Below are 21,168 nucleotides of genomic sequence, written 5' to 3' on the forward strand. Positions count from 1 at the left end.
TTGATAAAAATTACCCCAGATTTTCAAGGCTTTTTTTCTAATGAAATAAATTGTAAGGCCATTGATACAAATACAGTTTTTAAACATTTATATAAACTTGCATGCCAAGTAAATTAATATAACACAATAAATGAATACTATGGGGAAAAAAACACGTTTGTATAAATTGTATCTCTTAAGAGTTAGATTAAAACCAGAAAATCAGTTTTTTTTTTTTTCATTTCACAAATGTCGAAACTGACTAAATACATTAAACTGTTTGGCAGTTTACCCATGTGCCCATCACATGCAGCAATACAAAAAATAAAATGACGATATAGTGAAATAGACAGACAGAAAAAAAGATAACAGTGGCATAATGTGGTTAAAAATATACCCTTGACAGGCAGGAAGTGTGAAAAAACCAAGCAATATAAGAGAAAAGCAAATACGACACATGATAAAATAAATAGCTTCGGTTTTATAATGCAAAATGTCCGTGTGCAGGAGGACAAATGAACAGTGTGTTATTAGTGTTCTTCAAATATAAAAAAATGTAACCATTTGTATGCATGTGAAAAATACAAACATGAATGAAAAAAAAATGCTGATGTTTATCAATGACTGTTTTCATAAATGACCCCAAATCCTCATGAATAAATACCCCAGATTTCCATGTATTACCATTATTGTCCATGGCATCAACTTGCCACGGACCGTTGGAGACGTCCCACCCCTCCCTTATTCACCTGTTAGTCTTCCAGATGTGGATGGTCTCTTCGTCTACGTTGTTGTGCTTCAGCGCCTGCTCGTCCAGGAAGTCAAAGAAGTATTTGACCGCCGGGGGCACCACCGCCCCGGAGCACAGCACACTACGGAAGAAGTCATCTACAAACTGCTGTAGCGTTCCCTGAAAAAGGAAAAAGAAAAAAAAATGCAAGTTTGTAAGAAGTTTATACCGTAAATACTATAACTACAGCCGAGGTGTTTGGTAATTTAATTGGAAGCAGGCAGTACATTTAATTACCATATTTTCCGAACAATAGGGCGCACCGATTATAAAGCGCACTGCCGATGAGCGGGTCTAGTCAGGATTATTTTCATACAAAAGGCGCACCGGATTATGAAAGGGGTCTTATTATTATTTTTTTCTAAAGGTAAAACACTTGTGGTCTACATAACATGTAATGGTGGTCCTTTGGTCAACATGTTCATAATTTATGTGTTACAGACCGTCTTCAAGCCGCTTTCTGACAGTCGTGTCAGGAAGCACTTTTTTGTGGACGGTCTTATTTATGTGGCTCACCTTTCGCAGCATCTTTTCTCCGTCATTTTTGTTGTAGCGGTGTAGCGTGCAAGGACGGGAGTGGAAGAAGTGTCAAAAGATGGAGCTAACTGTTTTGACATTCAGACTTTACTTAAATCAACAACGGAGCAGCAGCTCTTCATCCGTGGCTCACTAGTGCAACAACAACGCCGGAAATGTGTCCTGGGAAAAACCCTCCGACCGGAATTCTCTAATAACTAAAGTTCCTTAGGTGAATAATGTAAACTCACTACACAAGTAGTTTTTAGCGCTTTCGTGGTGAGTTTACTGACAGATATAATTAACAACTTTACATTAATTTATATTAGAAATGGCTACAGCGCAGGATAAATGTCACATAACAAGAAGATAGAGAAAAAGAAGAATCCTATCGACTACCGTGTCGGCACAAACTACAAACGCGGACGGGTGCACGTTTTCAGGACTTATGCAGATCTAAAATACAGATCAGCAGGTACCAGAAGGTAAGAAATGTTGCTTTTGCATAATATTGCAAAATAAAATGCCAGATAATATGTCTTACCTTATACATACACCATAATAATACTCGTATGTTGAAGCACAGTACAATCCATCAAACGGTGCTGCTTCTTAGCTTACCAATGTCGTGCTAAAACATTTTGAAAGATTTTTGAGCGCCGTGTGTAACATTTTATATTTTTAATGTAACATTTAAAATTTTGATGTTATTATGTGTGACTGCCATCATATTGCAGTCTACACGTATCTCTTATGTGTGACCGCCATCAACTGGTCACACTTATCATTACACCATTTACCAAATAAAATAGCTTCGGGGTCGGTAAGCTCAACTAAAATGATTCCGTACATTGGCGATCTGTCGAGTTTTGAGAAAATTAAAGGATTTTAAGTGCGCCTTATGGTTTGAACAATACAGAAACATACTACAGGATACATTTTTCTTCTTAATAATGATGTGGCATGCATGAGAAAGTGGTCATTTTTCAACATGCATATTGCGCAACAATGCTCAGTCAGGAATAATACCGACTATAACAACAATTAAATAACACAATTTGTTCAAAAATTAGGTGTGCTCTATAGCGTGGAAAATACAATATATATTACGTATTGCTCAGCACTAATAATTTTACTAATAGTTGAAAGATCCTCAATGCACCTTGACAGACAGCAGTCTTGTGAGATAAATCTCTGTGATGGCTTTGGTCATGGACTTGTCTTTGATGCTGCCCCGTTTGGACTTGATCTCATCCAGCTCGTCGGCGGGCCTCACCAGGTGGAACACCTTGTCGTCATCCAGCAGAGCGTTCCCTGGTGGAGAAGCGACAGGTCAGCACCTTCGGTCTAGTTCAGGGATTGCAAAAATGCGCCCCGGGGGGTCAGGCCCGCGAACGGGTTTAACCCGGCCCGCGAACGGGCTTAACCCGGCCCGCGAACGGGTTTAACCCGGCCCGCGAACGGATTTAACTCGGCCCGCGTGATAGCTATGTGTAAAAATATTACATATTACATCCCCTGCTTCGAACGCGTCATGATTTGGCATCCTCATTTCCACAAAATGTATCTGTCAAACAATAAAACTGATCCTCCTACTTATTCATCAAAGTGCATGGGGAAACACACATTTTAGTGAGCAAGTTTTCTCGACAAAGCGACGCTCGAGGCTCATGCCCAAGTGCTTGGATAACGTCCTGAAATTGTCTGCCGCTCACCTGTGACACCTAATATTGATGCACCGGTTAAAGCTGAGAGATGCCAGCTTTCAGGAGTAAAGTAAACAACTTAAAATGCTGCACCTCGATATAATCCTACGGAAACTAATGTCTTCTGTAGAAATTTAGAACAAGTAAAAAGTGTGATTTACTGTAATACAGTCGGTCTCTTACGTTATTATGGTTGGTTTGTTAAAATTGTTCACACATTGCACAACTTTTATTTTCCTATTAATACACAGTGACGCCTAGAAGGCAGGGAGTAACTCTTGAATAGTTTCAATGTCAGTCTGTTGAGTTAGCGCAAAAAAAAAATGTGGAAATGACAAATGAGTTATTTGATACCTCGAAGAGTTTTGAGTTACTCTGTATTTTGTTCAATCCGAGATAGGCTGTGACTTACAATTTGATGACTTTGCAGTAGTGTTGTCCCGACACCAATATTTTGGTATTGGTACCGGTACCAAAATGTATTTCCATACTTTTTTGTACTTTGATACTTTTCTAAATAAAGGGGACCACAAAAAATATTATTATTATTATTTATTTTAACAAAACATCTTACGGTACATTAAACATACCGGTTTGTTTATTATTGCAAGTTTATCATTAAATGGACATACAAGACAGTAAGTAAACAAACAAGGCTCTTAATTTAGCTGCTGACATATGCAGTAACATATTGTGTCATTTATCATTCTAATATTTTGGCATCATTATTAAGGACAAGCGATAGAAAATGAATTATTGATCTACTTGTTCATTATTGTTAATATTTGCTTACTTTCTCTTTTAACATGTTCTATCTACACTTCTGTTCAAAAGTAATAATCACTTATTCTTCTGTTGTTTGGGTGCTTTACATTAGTTTTGGATGATACCACACATTTAAGGTATCGCTCTGATACCAAGTCGTTATAGCATCATACATTGGTCATAATCAAAGTTCTCATGTGTCCAGGGACATATTTCCTGAGTTTATAAACATAATATAAGTAAAAAAAAAACGAAACAAGATTTTGTGATGCGAAAAAGAATCGATGGCTTCACGGTGGAAGAGGGGTTAGTGCGTCTGCCTCACAATACGAAGGTCCTGCAGTCCTGGGTTCAATCCCAGGCTCGGGATCTTTCTGTGTGGAGTTTGCATGTTCTCCCCGTGAATGCGTGGGTTCCCTCCGGGTACTCCGGCTTCCTCCCACTTCCAAAGACATGCACCTGGGGATAGGTTGATTGGCAACACTAAATTGGTGTGTGAATGTGAGTGTGAATGTTGTCTATCTGTGTTGGCCCTGCAATGAGGTGGCGACTTGTCCAGGGTGTACCCTGCCTTCCGCCCGATTGTAGCTGAGATAGGCGCCAGCGCCCCCCCGCGACCCCAAAAGGGAATAAGCGGTAGGAAATGGATGGATGGAAAAAGAATCGATGTAATCAAAGTAGTATCGACTAGATGCGCTCTTGTACTTGGTATCATTACAGTGGATGTAGGTGTAAATCCACCAATGGCGTTTGTTTACATTCAGGATTGGTGTCATTACTGATGACGCTGTGAGCTTAGAAAAAATACCCAGAAACCCTTGCAGCACTAACTCTTCCGGGACGCACGCCAACCTTCTCATACTCTCTAAGGGAGAGCATGTCCCAAATTCCAACATGCTGTTTTGAGGCATGGTAAAAACAATAATGCACTTTGTGACTTCAATAATAAATATGGCAGTGCCATGTTGGCATTTTTTTCCATAACTTGAGTTGATTTATTTTGGAAAACCTTGTTTAATGCATCCACCGAGGCATCACAACAAAATTAGGCATAATAATGTGTTAATTCCACGACTGTATATATCGGTATCGGTTGATATCGGAATGGGTAATTAAGAGTTGGACAATATCGGAATATCGCATAGTGGCAAAAAAGCCATTATCGGACATCCGTAGTCATTATGCCATGATTTTATCAGTGGGAATAGATATTCCTCCATGCGTCCCCTTGAGCTAAAATGACTTTGACACCCCTGGTTTTGTTCCTCATTTATGCAAGCGCACACTCCCCTCCAGGACATAATAAAACGTGTTTGCAAGCACTGAGGACATCAAATAGCAACACCCGCCTTTATGAAAGAAACATAAAAAAAAAAGAAAGTGCGTCTCGCACAATTAAAACATCAATAAGCATGTTGAATGAGGGTGAGGAGGCGAGGACGATGCCATCAACACACTCACGCTCCTCGTGGTTCTCCTGGTTCTGATCGTAGTTCTGCTGCGTGTGGAGCACCCGCGACAGGACTAGTGTGGCGTTGTCGCTTACCTGCACAGCAAAAATACAGAAAAGGCGTCACAACAATACGAATTGGATCGCAGTACATAATTTTGCTAAATAACAGTCATCCATCTATTGCTCATGAAATCAAGGAAATTGTTGATTAGATGGGGAATATTTTTCCTGACAAAGTTGTAAAATTGGGAGGGAAATAAACATACAAAGATAACAAAAAAATAATATTGGAAATATTTTTTTCTGAAAAAACAATCACCACAATAAAGCCCTACAGTAAGGTGTATAACATTTAAATATTACAAGAAAAGTATTCATTACAACAGATGATAAATATTGTTGTCATGATTCCACATGACAGTTTGGACTATTTTCCTCTGCCTGATAGTATTTCCTTGGTCTCTTGTGTTTCGCAGGATCTTTATTTTCATTCCTTGTCCTACAAGCACACAGAGTCCCCATTGTTAATGACATCTCTTTAGTTCCACCTGGTTCTCTACTTCAGTGCTGGTTCATCATCTTCTGGCTGCCAAAGTGTTCTGTTGCTTTCTGAGTTACTGGTAGACCTGTGTTACTTCTCTTCTGCCTGCTACCTGATCAGGGGACCTCTTGCTTGCACTTTGCCTACCTTCTCTGCTTCCTGTGTTTACAGCAACAGCCAACTGCGGCAGGATCACCTTTTTTTTTTTTTTAAAGAAAAAAATTACAAGAATCTGCTTTTTTTTTAAGAAAAATATGTATTGCAGACATAAAATCATAAATTAGGAAAAATAAAAAACTTAATTTATGATACCTGATTTATTTTTTCTTCCTATTAAAACCATAATCTCATAAAATGAGCACTATATTCTTATATTTACAACTTGTTCTATTTGTCTGGTTTCTCAGTTCAAACATTAAATATCTTGTCTTTGCAGTCTATTCAATTATATATCAGTTGAAAAGGATTTGCAAATCATGGCATTCGGTTTTTATTTGCCATTTACACAACCTGCAAACTTCTCTTGTTTTGGGTTTTGTAATTTGAAGGTTTTTACTTGCCTATAACTAATTCCTAATCAATGCCAATGAATGGACAAGTCTTTATTGGTATGTTTTCTTGACAGGCCCCAACCAACAGTGGGATTAGCTCCACCAAGGGGTCACAGATTCAGCGCAGGACAATACAAGGCCTCAGAGTTAACGAGGGGATTTTGGCGGGTGAAAACCCAGACAGAAGTGGGATATTTGTCGGCGACCTTTGTTTTCCGAGGGGGTCGATGTGGTGACAGGGGGATTTAGAGGGCTTCTGTCACCACTGAGGTTGCAACTAAACGGTGGCGCTTTTATGTCTATTTTGTCGCCTGAACGCACGGCACTGGACACAACATTAGGTACACCTGCATAGTTCACTGTCCATTAAAACTCGTTTTGTTTTAACATTTTATTAACAGAGTTTATAGAACACTTGCCCGATGCAACATGTCCGGACAATAATAGGAGAAAAGCAGAGCATTATTTGACGTACGTTGTAATGAGCCAGGGTGTTGATGCGTTTCCATCTGCCCTCTTTCTGGGAGGTCAGGTCCAGATCGGATAAAATCTGCCCAGTTGTGCCGGGGCGCCACTCTGTGGAGAGAAATGGAGGCAATGAAACAGGAGACCAATGTCAAGGCTTGAATATTAGTCACCTGTGAACAAGCTAAAATAAGTTAAGTGCCAAACACAGCAGCAGCTAGCAGGGACAAATTACATTATATTGCATTAAATGAAAATGATAATGCCGAAAATTAATATTTTATTTATTGAAAGGAGTAAAAAAACTACTTTGTGATACAAATTAAGTTCCCGTATTAATCAGGACACTATTTATTCTACCCCTTTTCCCTGCGGAGAGATTTCCGTGGCCGCTATAGACAGGTCTGACTGTATATTTATTCATATTTTTTGCTTCCAGATTTTTTCCAACTATATTTTATGCATTTAAAATGAAACCATTTTCTGGCTATACATGTTGATGATTTTTTATGGTACAAATACATTTGATTCAAAGTACTTTAAAGAATTTCAAGCACCGTCAAATCGCTAATGAAAGTTATCACATGCCTTTAAAAATTGATTCTAGATTGTATACATATTTTATAAATATATTTTCACATTTTTATGTATTTTTATTTTCGTTAGTTATATTTTGGGGTATTTTTTTCACCATTTTAACCACTTTTGGGTTAATTCATTCTTATTTTTGATAATATGATGTTATTTGATAGATTTTATGATGTCATTAAAGTTAAATTTAACTTACATAAAATTAATTAGAAAACACTGAATCCTAAAAAATACCAAAACAGTTTGGAAAAGTACATGTACTCCAGAATTAAGTAAGTGGCTTTCCCACCAGCAGCTCTGTGCTAATTATTGATCAAAGATGATATGATACATCAAAACTGATGAGAACGTCGAGTTAAAGCTGACTGGACGAGATAGCTGACTCTGTAGTGGAATATTGTCAATGTAATTCCAAAGTCAGATTGGCAAATCGAGGCTTTCGCTGACCTGAGCCCTGGCACCATGTGGCTCATTTACAATTAGCGGCAGATGAGAGGGTTATCTCCGCCAGGCAATGACAGATCTGTGCTTATCTAAAAATGTATAACGGAATGATATCGGCCGCGTGCGTGGGAATTGAAGGAAAAGAAACGTCTTTGATGTCAGAAAATGTCTGTAGAGATTCAGGCTTTCAAGTCGGCTCCCCCAAGGTTTCAGGCTGCGCAGAACTTTGTTTCCCGATGAAAGCTTTTCTTTTTTGCTCTTTTGACTGAACCACCTTTCTCTCAGCAGAAAGAACAACTGAGTAAAAAAAAAACATATACAGCCGAACCTCCAACCTTTTTCGATTTTAAAACTATTTTTAGCATTGGAAATAATGGAAATAGTTTTACTGTAATTGAAAAAAAAAAAACAATACCTTCATTGGATTCTTTACCTCTTGCCTTTAGACCAGAGGTCGGCAACCCAAGATGTTGAACGAGCCATATTGGTACAAAAATATAACAAAATAAAAACTGTCTGAGTTTCGAAAAATTAAAGGCCGTAAATAAGTGTTGCAATGAAGGCAACACATGATGCAAGTGTCGATATTAGTTTTATTAACCGACCGTTTAAATTACTTTAAAAGTCTTATATAACTGTTATAATGAAGACAAAATATGATGTAAGTGTCTATATTGGCTATAATAGCCTATTATAAAAATGACTTTAAAAGTCTTACATAAATGTTATAATGAAGGCAACACGTTATGTAAGTATCTATATTAGCTATATTATCATTCTATCAAAATGACTTTAAAAGTCTTATAAAAGTGTTATAATGAAGACAACACATGATGTAATTGTCTATATTAGCCTACTAATCAAAATTACTTAAAAAATATTACATATGTGTTATAAAGAAGCAAACGTGATGCAAGTGTCTATATTAGGCTGCCTCTATCTAATGGATTTATTACGATATGCAAGCTGGGTAACATTTGTTGTGGTCTGGAACAACATGGCACACAAAAAACTATCAATATTACATACAGATAATGTCATGAACCATGCAAATAGAAATTAAATTTAAGACATAAGTAAAGGAAATTATATTATCTCAAATATACCTACAAACTAGGCATAATGATGCAATATGTACATACAAGTAGCCTAAATAGCATGTTAGCACAGTCATGCACTGACCAAATATGCCTGATTAACAGTCCAACAAGTCAATAACATCAACAAAGCTCACCTTTGTGCATTCACGCACAGCATAAAACATTTGGTGGACAAAATGAGACAAAGGAGTGGCATAAAACAATCATCTTTCTGTGGCAGCATCGGAGAAAGCTGTACATGGAAAACAAGGGTCGGGAAACTACCGCCCACTGGTCCCTTTATTCCGGCCCGCCAAATATTAAAACAGAATTGAGCAAAAATCTGTTGTGAGAATTGCCACAACAAAACTGATAGACTTTGACGAACTTTCAAAAGTGGGTGGTAAACAACACTGCTCCCATTAAAAGAGAATGTAAGTGTTAACCCTTTAATACCATTTGTATGTTTCTTTGATGATATATTGTTGAAAATAGATGTATTGTGATTAAAAAAGTCCATATTTGAGAAGCATACTATTAGTTCCAACAGATAAAATATGCATCACGTGCTCGTCCGGTCCATCTGTCAAATTTCAAAAGCCAATGTGGCCCCTGAGCCATAGTTAGCACACCCCTGATGTAAACAAACCACGGTGAGTTCAAGGACTATTGAAATTAGTAGGACAAATTGGTGCTTGCTAAATACTCTCATCAGTGAAGCATGTTTAATATAAACAGTGGAATGTCTAACAATTAGGAAGATATGTGTCATGTTTGTCCTCCTACAAAACCCATATTAAAACAAAAAAATATATATTTTCCCTCATCTTTTTCCATTTTCACACATTTTTGGAAAAAGCTCCAGGGAGCCTCTCGGGCGGCGCTATAGAGCCGCATAGACCCCCGCTTCAGGGGCGTCTAAATGTGTCCAGACAGCCATAATCGACATAGTTATTTTTTTACCTAAATTCTCGCGGCATATTAAAAATATATTCAAAACACAAAATAAAGTTGAAATACAAACACAAATAATCACTTTTTTTTTGCTCACCATAACAAAAAGTTGAAATTTTAATAAAAAGAAGTGACAGTTTCTTTCTTTGGGAATTTTTTTTCTTTACATTTTCTGGTTTCCACACTTGGAGAGAGAAGTTTTAGAGACCGCTGCTTTTATGCTTCGGAAGAATCCTTGCCACTCTGATGCAAATAGTGTATAAAGTAAATGATACAAAGTCTCCAGGTGTGTGGTTTGCAAAAGCAAATAACTTGCCAGGGTTTTCAAAGGTGTCAAACTCAAGGCCCGGGGGCCAGATCTGGCCTGCGACATCATTTTATCTGGCCTGCAAACACCTGGAAATGTTATGTGTCAGTAAAGTACTTAATATTTTCTCACGATATGTAATTAATTTTTTTCCTTTTGACATAAAAATATATATGTACTGCTTGAAATTGCATACCTTTTAAACTTTAATAGTATCCAATATTACAAGAAATATTACAGTACAAACCCCGTTTCCGTATGATTTGAAAAACTGTGTTAGATGTAAATATAAACGGAAAACAATGATTTGCAAATAATTTTTAACCCATATTTAGTTGAATATTCTACAAAGACAACATATTTGATGTTCAAACTGATTTTTGCAAATAATCATTAACTTTAGAATTTGATGCCAGCAACACATGAACAAGAAGTTGGGAAAGGTTGCAATAAATACTGATAAAGTTGAGGAATGCTCATCAAACACTTATTTGGAACATCCCACAGGTGTGCTGGCTAATTGGGAACAGGTGGATGCCATGATTGGCTATAAAACAGCTTCACAAAAAATGCTCAGTCTTTCACAAGAAAGGATGGGGCGAGGTACACCTCTTTGTCCACAACTGTGTTAGCAAATAGTCAAACAGTTTAAGAACAACGTTTCTCAAGTGCAATTGCAAGACATTTAGGGATTTCAACATATACGGTCCAAAATATCATCAAAAGGTTCAAAGAATCTGGAGAAATATCTCCACGTAAGCGGCATGGCCGGAAACCAACATTGAATGACCGTGACCCTCGATCCCTCAGACGGCACTGTATCAAAAACCGACATCAATCTCTAAAGGATATCAAATATGGGATCAGGAACACTTCAGAAAACCACTGTCACTAAATACAGTTGGTCGCTACATCAGTAAGTGCAAGTTAAAGCTCTACTATGCAAAGCGAAAGCCATTTATCAACAACATCCAGAAATGTCGCCGGCTTCTCTGGGCCCGAGATCATCTAAGATGGATTGATGCAAAGTGGAAAAGTGTTCTGTGGTCTGACGAGTCCACATTTCAAATTGTTTTTTGGAAATATTCGACATCGTGTCATCCGGACCAAAGGGGAGGCGAACTATCCAGACTGTTATCGACGCAAAGTTCAAAAGCCAGCATCTGTGATGGTATGGGGGTGCATTAGTGCCCAAGGCATGGGTAACTTACACATCTGTGAAGGCACCATTAATGCTAAAAGGTACATACAGGTTTTGGAACAACATATGCTACCATCTAAGCACCGTCTTTTTCATGGACGCTCCTGCTTATTTCAGCAAGACAATGCCAAGCCACATTCAACACGTGTTACAAAAGTGTGGCTTCGTAAAAAAAGAGTGCGGGTACTTTCCTGGTCCGCCTGCAGTCCAGACCAATCTCCCATGGAAAATGTGTGGCGCATTATGAAGCGTAAAATATGACAGCGGAGACCCCGGACCGTTGAACGACTGAAGTTTTACATAAAACAAGAATGGGAAAGAATTCCACTTTCAAAGCTTCAACAATTAGTTTCCTCAGTTCCCAAACTTTTATTGAGTGTTGTTAAAAGAAAAGGTGATGTAACAGTGGTGAACATGCCCTTCCCAACTATTTTGGCATCTGTTGCAGCCATGAAATTCTAAGTTAATTAGTTTGAACATCAAATATGTTGTCTTTGTAGTGTATTCAATTGAATATGGGTTAAACAGGATTTGCAAATCATTGTATTCTGTTTATATTTACATCCAACACAGTTTCCCAACTCATATAGAAACGGGGTTTGTATATTATCTCACTGTCTAAACATGTTTAAATAAATATACTAAAGTTTACAGAAAACTACCCATTGAATTTATAAAAATTTAAATAAATGTTACGTTCTTTACAGTATGTTTCTGTAAATTGAAAAAAAATACTACTGTTTTTTGCATTAAAACTATGTTGACTGAGCTGCCAGTTTTGGACTGTAAAATCTACGGTTGTTGTTTTTAACGGTGTATCACTGTAAATGGAAAAACGGTAGATTTGTTTTTACGGTAGAAAAACTGACAGCTAGGTTGCCAGAATAAAAAAAAATAACTTGTACTGTTTTTCCATTCACAATATAATGTTGCAAAAACCAATAAATAAATTAAACACACAATTCTGGCAACAAAGCTGCTTTTTTCCGTAAAACCCTACCAAAAAACAGTGGAGCTGTTTTTCCATTTACCGTAAAATGTTGTAAAAACCAAACACTAATTTAGAGTATCATTTTGTAAATGTAAAGTCTTTACTGTAATATCTACAGTCTACTTAAAACAATTCATATAATTTCTGTGAATGCTCCAAAGCATTCACACATATGGTTTTCTATGCCAAAATTAATCAATTTATTCAACTTCGGGAATCACGGGCTTTCTCTTGACAAATATAAAAAATTCCAAGATTTCCCACAATTCCAGATTTTCTTGGCCATTTTTCCTATTTAAAATGAATTGGCCATTTATCAAACTTCCACAATTTTCACAGTTTTCAACGTATTCATACCATTTTGCCTTCAGCACATTCCACCATCCTGGAAATTCAAACTATGATTTTTCCGGGTTCCAAAAAATTCCAGGATTTTCCAGATTTCCTGGTTTTCCAAAGCCCTATTTCCACTCTTTTTTCTGGCTACTACTACTCCCACATTTTTCAACCCACTTCAACTGTTCCACCGTCAAAACATTCCTCTTATTAGGAAAAGAAACAAAGTTGTTTTTGAACTGAAAATTCCCGGTTTTCCCAAAATTCCGTAATACTGTTTTTCAATTCAACATATTACTACTTCAACATTTCTTGACTGATTTGAAATATTCCAACACCTACAATTGCTACTCATTCAGACCATTCAAGTTTTTTAGAATTTTCAAAACAATTCCAGATTTCCCCGAAATTCCCTGTACCATTTATTACTTTAACATTTCTTGCCTGATTTAAACAATTCTACACCAACCAATTCAGCTCATTCATGCTTCTTAATGTTTTCAAAAAAATATTTCCAGAAAGTTCCTATTGAAATAAATGGGACATTTTTCCAAGTTGCACATTTCCCACACCTATTCAAACAATTCCAGCATCAACACATTCCACTCAACCTGGGGCCCCATTTCTGGGGTGGTATAGCTCGGTTGGTAGAGTGGCCGTGCCAGCAACTTGAGGGTTCCAGGTTCGATCCCCGCTTCCGCCATCCTAGTCACTACTGTTGTGTCCTTGGGCAAGACACTTTACCCAACTGCTCCCAGTGCCACCCACACTGGTTCAAAATGTAACTTAGATATTGGGTTTTACTATGTAGAAGCCCTTTGCCTCACTAGAAAAAAGCGCTATATAAATATAATTCACTTCTACATTCTTCCTACAATTCCATTAGAATTTCAGTTTCGCGTCAACATTCAAACCATTCCAACAATCAAACTATTCTTACAATCATACTACATTCTCTCAGCATTTCAGTTCAACTTCAGCATTAAAGCATTCACACGCAATTCCTTCAGGAATTGCCTCATCCAGTCAATAATGAGATACAGAGGCAAATTCATACATTACTGTATTTGCTGTTACAAGCGGCCCTCTGATGGCAGCCAGAACTGCAATGTGGCCCACAATTAAAACCAGTTTGACATCCCTGAGTTAGCCCAATACCAACACCTAAAGACAGTTCTGGCTGTAGGAAACCCCCTGACGTAGTATTTACTGTATGGAAATAACTTTTGTGTGTATATTATTTGGTTTGAACTTTTTGTGCAACTTTAGAACACAAAACCTACGATCAAATTTTGGGAGTTACACTGGATACACTTACCCAGCGTGACACTGTCGACTTTGGGCCGCGAGGAGTAGGGCAGGTTCCTGTACACCTGATCGATGATCTTCTCTTTTACCTGCGAGATGGTGTCGCAGTTAAGAACTTTGACCGGCGTCACATCTGGACCCTCGCCGTGCACCAGCACCTGCAGGGTCTGCCGAAAACACACACAATTAAGTCATAAAGATGAGGAAAAACAGTATGCCCCCAAGTCTCATAATATAGTATGTTTCTGCCATTTTAGTCCCAGACCTCGCACAAAAGTCTATGGGAAGTGTGTTGTCCAGGGAGTTTAAAAGTGTTTTTAATAACAAACCACCATCTTAAATGCCAATGAGCTGTGCTTGTCTCCACTCTGCACTTATCCAACATAATAGATGTCATGTATCACATACTGTACAGTAACATTACACTAAGTAGTGGGAGAGAAGAACACACATGCGAGCAACACTAGCAAAGCTATGTTCGCTAGTGTGCTAACATTGTATTTATCTTCACGGCAACAAATTATGGACCTTTAAAGGTTCTTAATATGAGTTGGGAAGAGAACAAATCAACCTGTAAGTAAGAACGTTTAGAGCAGGGGTTTCAAAGTCATTTTAGCTCAGGGGGCTGCCTGGAGGAAAATCTATTCCCACGAGGGTCGGTTGAGTAAAATCATGGCATGATTAAAAATACATCCACGGCAACTTCAGATTGTTTTCTCTGTTTTGCTTTGGCCCAAAATAGAACAAACACATTCTGAAAATGTAAAAATCACAAATAATCCTCGTGACAAAACACTTGAAGTTAGTTGAATATTCTGAGGAAAAAAAATGGTGCAGTTTCAAAAAAACCATGAAGAACATAATGAACTTAGACTTAATCTCTGTGTATCTACAAAGCAATTAAACTGAGTCACAGCCCATCTAGATAGAACAAAAAAAAAAATAAAGCATCAATAAAAACTGTTCTTTGTACCAAATATCTCATTTGTCATTTCCACTCTTCACTTTCTGTAAATGTGCTCAAAAGACTATAATTTTCACAGAAGTATATCATAAGTGGAGCTACTGATTACTCCTGTTTGTTTTACGTCGGGTCAGGGAGGGAAGGAGTCGCAGCCCTGCCTTACCGTGTAACTCTTGTTTGGTAGAAATTATTTGCTTGCCAAAAATAATTGCTAATGCGACATCCAGTAGACAAATTTAGAACAACAATTTCTTTAACTTAAAAATGCAGCTCAATTTTACACTTAGCGAACTCATCTCGTGGGCCGGATTGGACCTGTCCGCGGGCCTGATCCAGCCTCCGGGGCGCAAGTTTAACATCCCTGGTTTAGAGGACAACAATGTGTTTGGACTGCAGAAAAGCTGTGTTACAAAGCCTTTTTTAAATTTTTTTTGTTAACATAGCTGTCCTCTGTGAAGTGATGGGCAGATATATACCACAATGTCACTCGGCACCCTTTGAGCAAAAAAAAGGAACATCGAGAAAAAAAAGAGGGAAATTGCTATCAACACAAAGTGCTGCTACATAAAGCCTGAAAGAAAATTGGGTGCATTTCGACACTATTTTTTTACCTTTAGATTTATTGTCACCTACCAAACTCTTTTGGCTGTTTTTTTTTATTTTTATTTCTCACGTAACATACCCCTGGATGTATACTTGTTGTTTTTTTACTAACATTACTATCATTGAAAATGTAATGTAAAATTGTATAACAGTGTGTGTCCAAACTACGGAGTGGATCTGGCCCGTTGGTGTCTTAAATTTAGCTCGTGAGACAGCACAAGTTCAATAAGCAATATGGCCACAGTGGTATATTGATATCATATACAAATAGCTATTGATTGAATAACTGCTGTTTTGTCGCCATCTGATGGCCAGCGAAAGTTAATCAACCATTAATTGTACTTGCAAGAACACACGGCACAACATTTACTTATATGACCAAACAACCTTCCCTAGTCATGGTGCAGAAAGAAAAAAAAGATAACATGGCACAAAAATTCAATAAACATGGTCACACGTAACACAACCTGCTCAACCTGCTTTGTGGATATCATTAAAAAAAATGCTGTCAACATAAAAAAACCTGATCTAAATTACACCCATTTGAATCCATTACAAGGAACGATGGGAAAACTGCAAAACACTCTCCACAACTATCCATAAAAGGTGTCATTTTAGCGGTTTGGTATTTCTGATTAAACAACCTTAAGGAGGAAGTAAACAAGGTAGGAGATGAACTTTCCCAGCTGACAAGTCACCGCAGGGCTAAATACACGCACACACACACACGCACGCACGCACGCACGCACGCACGCACGCACGCACGCACGCACGCACGCACGCACACACACACACACACACACACACACACTGCGTGGTTGAGGTGGGCGGGGTTTGGTGCTCGCGGGGTGTATAACATAGTCAGGAATATTCATGGATGCAAAGGATTCTGGGTATTTGTTATGTTGCGTTTATGTTGTGTTACTGTGAGGATTTTCTCCCGAAATGTGTTTGTCATTCTTCTTTTGTGCATATTAGTAGGAGTGTTAAAGTTGTTTATATCACAACCGTCAGTGTACTCTGTGTCACCCAGTATGCCTTCCAGTCGTGTGCGTGCATCTGCGGAAGCCTCTCACAACATGTTGCTGGACTGGCAAGCAGATTGTACATGTTGTAGAAGGTGTTAAAGGCAATGGCTTCATAGCATGCCCTTATTCTTGTCATCTGGATGCCCACCAGCAGATATTAGTGAGAATAGCTGCGGCTCCCATTGTCTTCCTCGTTTTGTGAAACGGGTCGAAATGGCTCTTTGAGTGGTTTAGGTTTCCGACCCCTGCTCTAGAACCACAAATGGTTCGGAACTAACAGTGTTGGGATTGTATTCAACCAAAAATCATTAGCAGCAAAGTGGAGAGCCGTCAACAGTGTGGCTTTGAGAGGGAACAAGAAGTAAGCGAGCGAGCTTGTTTCGGTGCTCTCAACTTTTTTTCTTCCCTTTATTTTGGAGTACCGAAAAAAGCTTGCCAGTTTGCTAACCATATAGATTAGCTTCCTACTTGTGGCCTCCGTTCGCTCTCCTGCTGTCTACTTATCATGTAAGCTCATCTTGCATCTGAGAGCGGCGTTCAGGCAAGAGGAACAGCCGGTGTCTGCGGCGCTCAACACATTCTCTTTAGGTCATATTATTATTGATATTTCATTAAAAAAAATGCGTATTTTATATTTTCAAGCAGAATTTCTTTTTTTTTTAAACGCAGGGTTTCCGCAGATTTTTCACATGCCTCTTTCATGATGTCATGGAAACTCGCTCATTCAAAAGCAAGCCTTTGAGCGCCACTTCTCTCAGGAGTGCAGGACATGATAGATTTGTCCTAAAAAAGCTCTGTTGACACATATCACTGTAGAAGATCACAGCTCTTGCATAATCGTGGCTTATTAGCACTACCGTGGCGACACAAGGGCCAGCTGTGCTTATGTGGTCGCCATGGCAACTAGGCTCGATAGGTACCCCGTCACCTCGACCCGGCTAATGACCAAGGATCAGCGAGAGCGACTTGAGTCGCTCTGTCAAAAACTAATTGACCACTTGATGCAATCAAAATGGCGTCAGGCGGTGTTTTAGAGGCAATATCGGGGACGGGGGATAGAATGACGGGGGGCGCAACCAATCCGATCGCACACGCCTGATCAGGCACTCTGCATTCATCAGTGTGAAAAGCAGCCCGTGAAATCCAAACTGACCGTAGCGGCCTGTGAAATCAAGTCCACTGGGGGTGTTTTTTTTGTATTTCTTTACTTCCCCTGCAACTGTAATTCAATCACATGAGACGATCCATCACCTCATGATTCCAGCTAATTCGATAATGGTCCTTGACAACGCCATTTGTTGGCGCTGACTTTAACCGACGGCACCTGTGTTCACATTACTGCGACATGGAGGAACTCATCTGTTAGCACTTCGCAGCTCAGCCAACAATGTCTTCGCCAGAGTGCACTGCTTCTCAATTATTTTCTGTTATGCCCCCCCAACTCTCCACTGTGACTATAAATACAAACCCTGTTTCCATATGAGTTGGGAAATTGTGTTAGATGTTAATAGAAACGGAATAAAAGGATTTGCAAAATATTTTCAACCCATATTCAGTTGAATATGCTACAACGACAACATATTTGATGTTCAAACTCATCAACGTTTTTTTTAATGCAAATAATCATTAACTTTAGACTTTGATGCCAGCAACACGTGACAAAGAAGTTGGGAAAGGTGGCAATAAATACTGATGGAATGCTCATCAAACACTTATTTGGAACATCCCACAGGTGTGCAGGCTAATTGGGAACTGGTGGGGGCCATGATTGGCTATAAAAACAGCTTCCCAAAAAATGCCCTTTCCCAACTACTTTGGCACGTGTTGCAGCCATGAAATTCTAAGTTAATTATTTTTTGCAAAAAAAAAATTAAGTTTATGAGTGTGAACTTTAAATATCTTGTCTTTGTAGTGCATTCAATTGAATATGGGTTGAAAAGGATTTACAAATCATTGTATTCTGTTTATATTTACATCTAACACAATTTCCCAACTCATAAGGAAACGTGGTTTGTAGTATAATTTAGGTATGAAATTGTTATAACTAACTAAAGTTGTCCCAATACATATATTTTAGTACCGGTAACAAAATATATTTCCATCTGTTTTGATACGTTTCGGTACTTTTCTAAATAAGTGGCACCACAAAAAATGGCATTATTTTACCAAAAAATATTACGGTACATTAAACATATCTTTCAATTAAGTCCTTAAATAAAACAGTGAACATACTAGACAACTTGTCTTTTAGTAGTAAGTAAACAAAAAAATGCTCCTAATTAGTCTGCTGACCTATGCAGTAACATAGTGTCATTCATCATTCTATTATTTTGTCAAAATTATGAAGGACAAGCTGTAACAATGGATTATTAATCTATTTGTTCATTTACTGTTAATTTTATAGTTATCTTATCTTTTAACATGTTATATCTACACTTCTGTTAAAATGTAATACTCACTTATGCTTTTGTTGTTTGACACATTACATTAGTTTTGGACGATACCACAAATTTAGGTATCAATCTTATATCAAGTAGTTACAGGGTCAATCATTGGTCAAATTCAAAGTCCTCATGTATCCGGGGACGTACTTCCTGAGTTTAGAAACATGAAATTAATTTAGAAAAAAGGAAAATGATAAAAAAAATTGATGTTATCATAGTAGTATCGACTAGAACCCATGGCGTTGTTTACATTGTGACGCCGGTGAGCTATTGTATCCTCCTACGGTGTGTAGTGAAGCATGTTCAGCTATTCCTCGTCCTGCAGTGATAATGGTACTTGTAAGTAACTAACTTTGTGGCCATGGAGACAAGGATTAGGGATTTAGAAGTAGTTAAAACACTGCCCACTGCGGATGGACTTTCGCCACTTACTAGCTAGCCATGTCTTGAAGCGCTTCTTCCTGAGGGCGTTTCAGTGTTATAACTTCACCTTTATCTTTAGATTTTAAGCCAAAATGCATCTGTTCTCCCTTTTCTGTCTACACACTGCCTCTGCTTGAAAGTACCGTATTTTTCGGATTATAAGTCACTCTGGAGTATAAGTCGCACCTGCCGAAAATGCATAATAAAGAAAAAAAAAACAAAAAAAATATATATAAGTCGCACTGGAGTATAAGTCGCATTTTTGGGGGAAATGTATTTGATAAAACCCAACACCAAGAATAGACATTTGAAAGGCAATTTGAAATAAATAAAGAATAGTGAACAACAGGCTGAATAAGTGAATGTTAAATGACGCATAAATAACCAACTGAGAAGGTGCCTGCTATGTTAACGTAACATATTATTGTAAGAGTCATTCAAATAACTATAACATATAGAACATGCTATACGTTTACCAAACAATCTGTCTCTCCGAATTGCTAAATCCAATGAAATCTTATTCATCTAGTCTCTTACGTGAATGAGCTAAATAATATTATTTGATATTTCATGGTAATGTGTTAATAATTTCACACATAAGTCGCTCCTGAGTATATGTCGCACCAAACTATGAAAAAAACTGCGACTTATAGTCCGAAAAATAGGGTACTCTGTGATTACGTGCTGCCGAACATGCTCTTCTGCTCGTAAAACCAGCAATTTCACGACTTGACGATGTGCCGTCAAGCCTGGGAACGGGTACTTTTCAAACAGAGTATAGTACCGTTTTTGATTCATTAGTTCCGCGATACTATACTAGCACCGGTATACCGTACAGCCCTACAGTATAATTAACATTGTGAGGTTTTTAACATTAAAGGAAGCAACACACTGGTCTTTCAACTTCGGCCACCGTGGTTACAGTGAAGCCAAGTGCTACCTACGCTTCGTCATATTCTGGTACTGAAAAACAGCATGTTACCCGAGGTCACAGGCGCCCTCCAAGGGGGCCCGCCTCGCTATTTGAGAAAGACTGCTATAGTGGAATGTGTCGCCTGATCATGTCATTTTCCACATGCATGCACGGACGCGGGAAATTAATGCCATACATAAGCAGCCTGTCGCTTCGGGTAATTTCTTTTTAAAGACAGTTGCCACGGCAACTGAAAAGCACAACACACACTGTCATTTTAATGCAGCTGGTAGAGTATGTGGGGCTTCACGGTGGCAGAGGGGTTAGTGCGTCTGCCTCACAATACGAAGGTCCTGCAGTCCTGGGTTCAATCCCAGGCTCGGGATCTTTCTGTGTGGAGTTTGCATGTTCTCCCCGTGAATGCATGGGTTCCCTCCGGGTACTCCGGCTTCCTCCCACCTCCAAAGACATGCACCTGGGGATAGGTTGATTGGCAACACTAAATTGGCCCTAGTGTGTGAATGTGAGTGTGAATGTTGTCTGTCTATCTGTGTTGGCCCTGTGATGAGGTGGCGACGTGTCAAGGGTGTACCCCGCCCTCTGCCCAATTGTAGCTGAGATAGGCGCCAGCGCCCCCCGCGATCCCACATGGGAATAAGCGGTAGAAAATGGATGGATGGATGGTAGAGTAGGTGTGCAGTTTTCTCCAAAAATGTGAGGTTTTTTTTTAAACGGTATATCTTGTTGATAGAAAGTAAACTTAGATATACTTTAGAGCAGGGCTATTGAACTACATCAGTGGTTCTCAACCTTTTT

At 38.5% G+C, this 21,168-nt stretch overlaps 1 protein-coding gene across 5 annotated transcripts in view; it reads right to left on the reverse strand.

The window, feature by feature from the left end:
* plxnb2b (plexin b2b) overlaps nucleotides 1–21,168 on the reverse strand; it is a 523,376-nt gene that overhangs the window by 24,026 nt on the left and 478,182 nt on the right. For all 5 annotated transcript variants that reach the window (XM_061916746.1, XM_061916747.1, XM_061916748.1 and 2 more), the window contains 5 exons: nucleotides 13,988–14,144; nucleotides 6,777–6,877; nucleotides 5,218–5,302; nucleotides 2,448–2,599; nucleotides 729–889 (listed from right to left, as the gene is read on the reverse strand). In XM_061916746.1, the coding sequence (XP_061772730.1) occupies nucleotides 729–889; nucleotides 2,448–2,599; nucleotides 5,218–5,302; nucleotides 6,777–6,877; nucleotides 13,988–14,144 (656 nt within the window). The remainder of the gene's footprint in view (nucleotides 1–728; nucleotides 890–2,447; nucleotides 2,600–5,217; nucleotides 5,303–6,776; nucleotides 6,878–13,987; nucleotides 14,145–21,168) is intronic.

The sequence above is a fragment of the Nerophis ophidion genome, linkage group LG12 (genome assembly GCF_033978795.1).
Source record: "Nerophis ophidion isolate RoL-2023_Sa linkage group LG12, RoL_Noph_v1.0, whole genome shotgun sequence".
Lineage (NCBI taxonomy): Eukaryota > Metazoa > Chordata > Actinopteri > Syngnathiformes > Syngnathidae > Nerophis > Nerophis ophidion.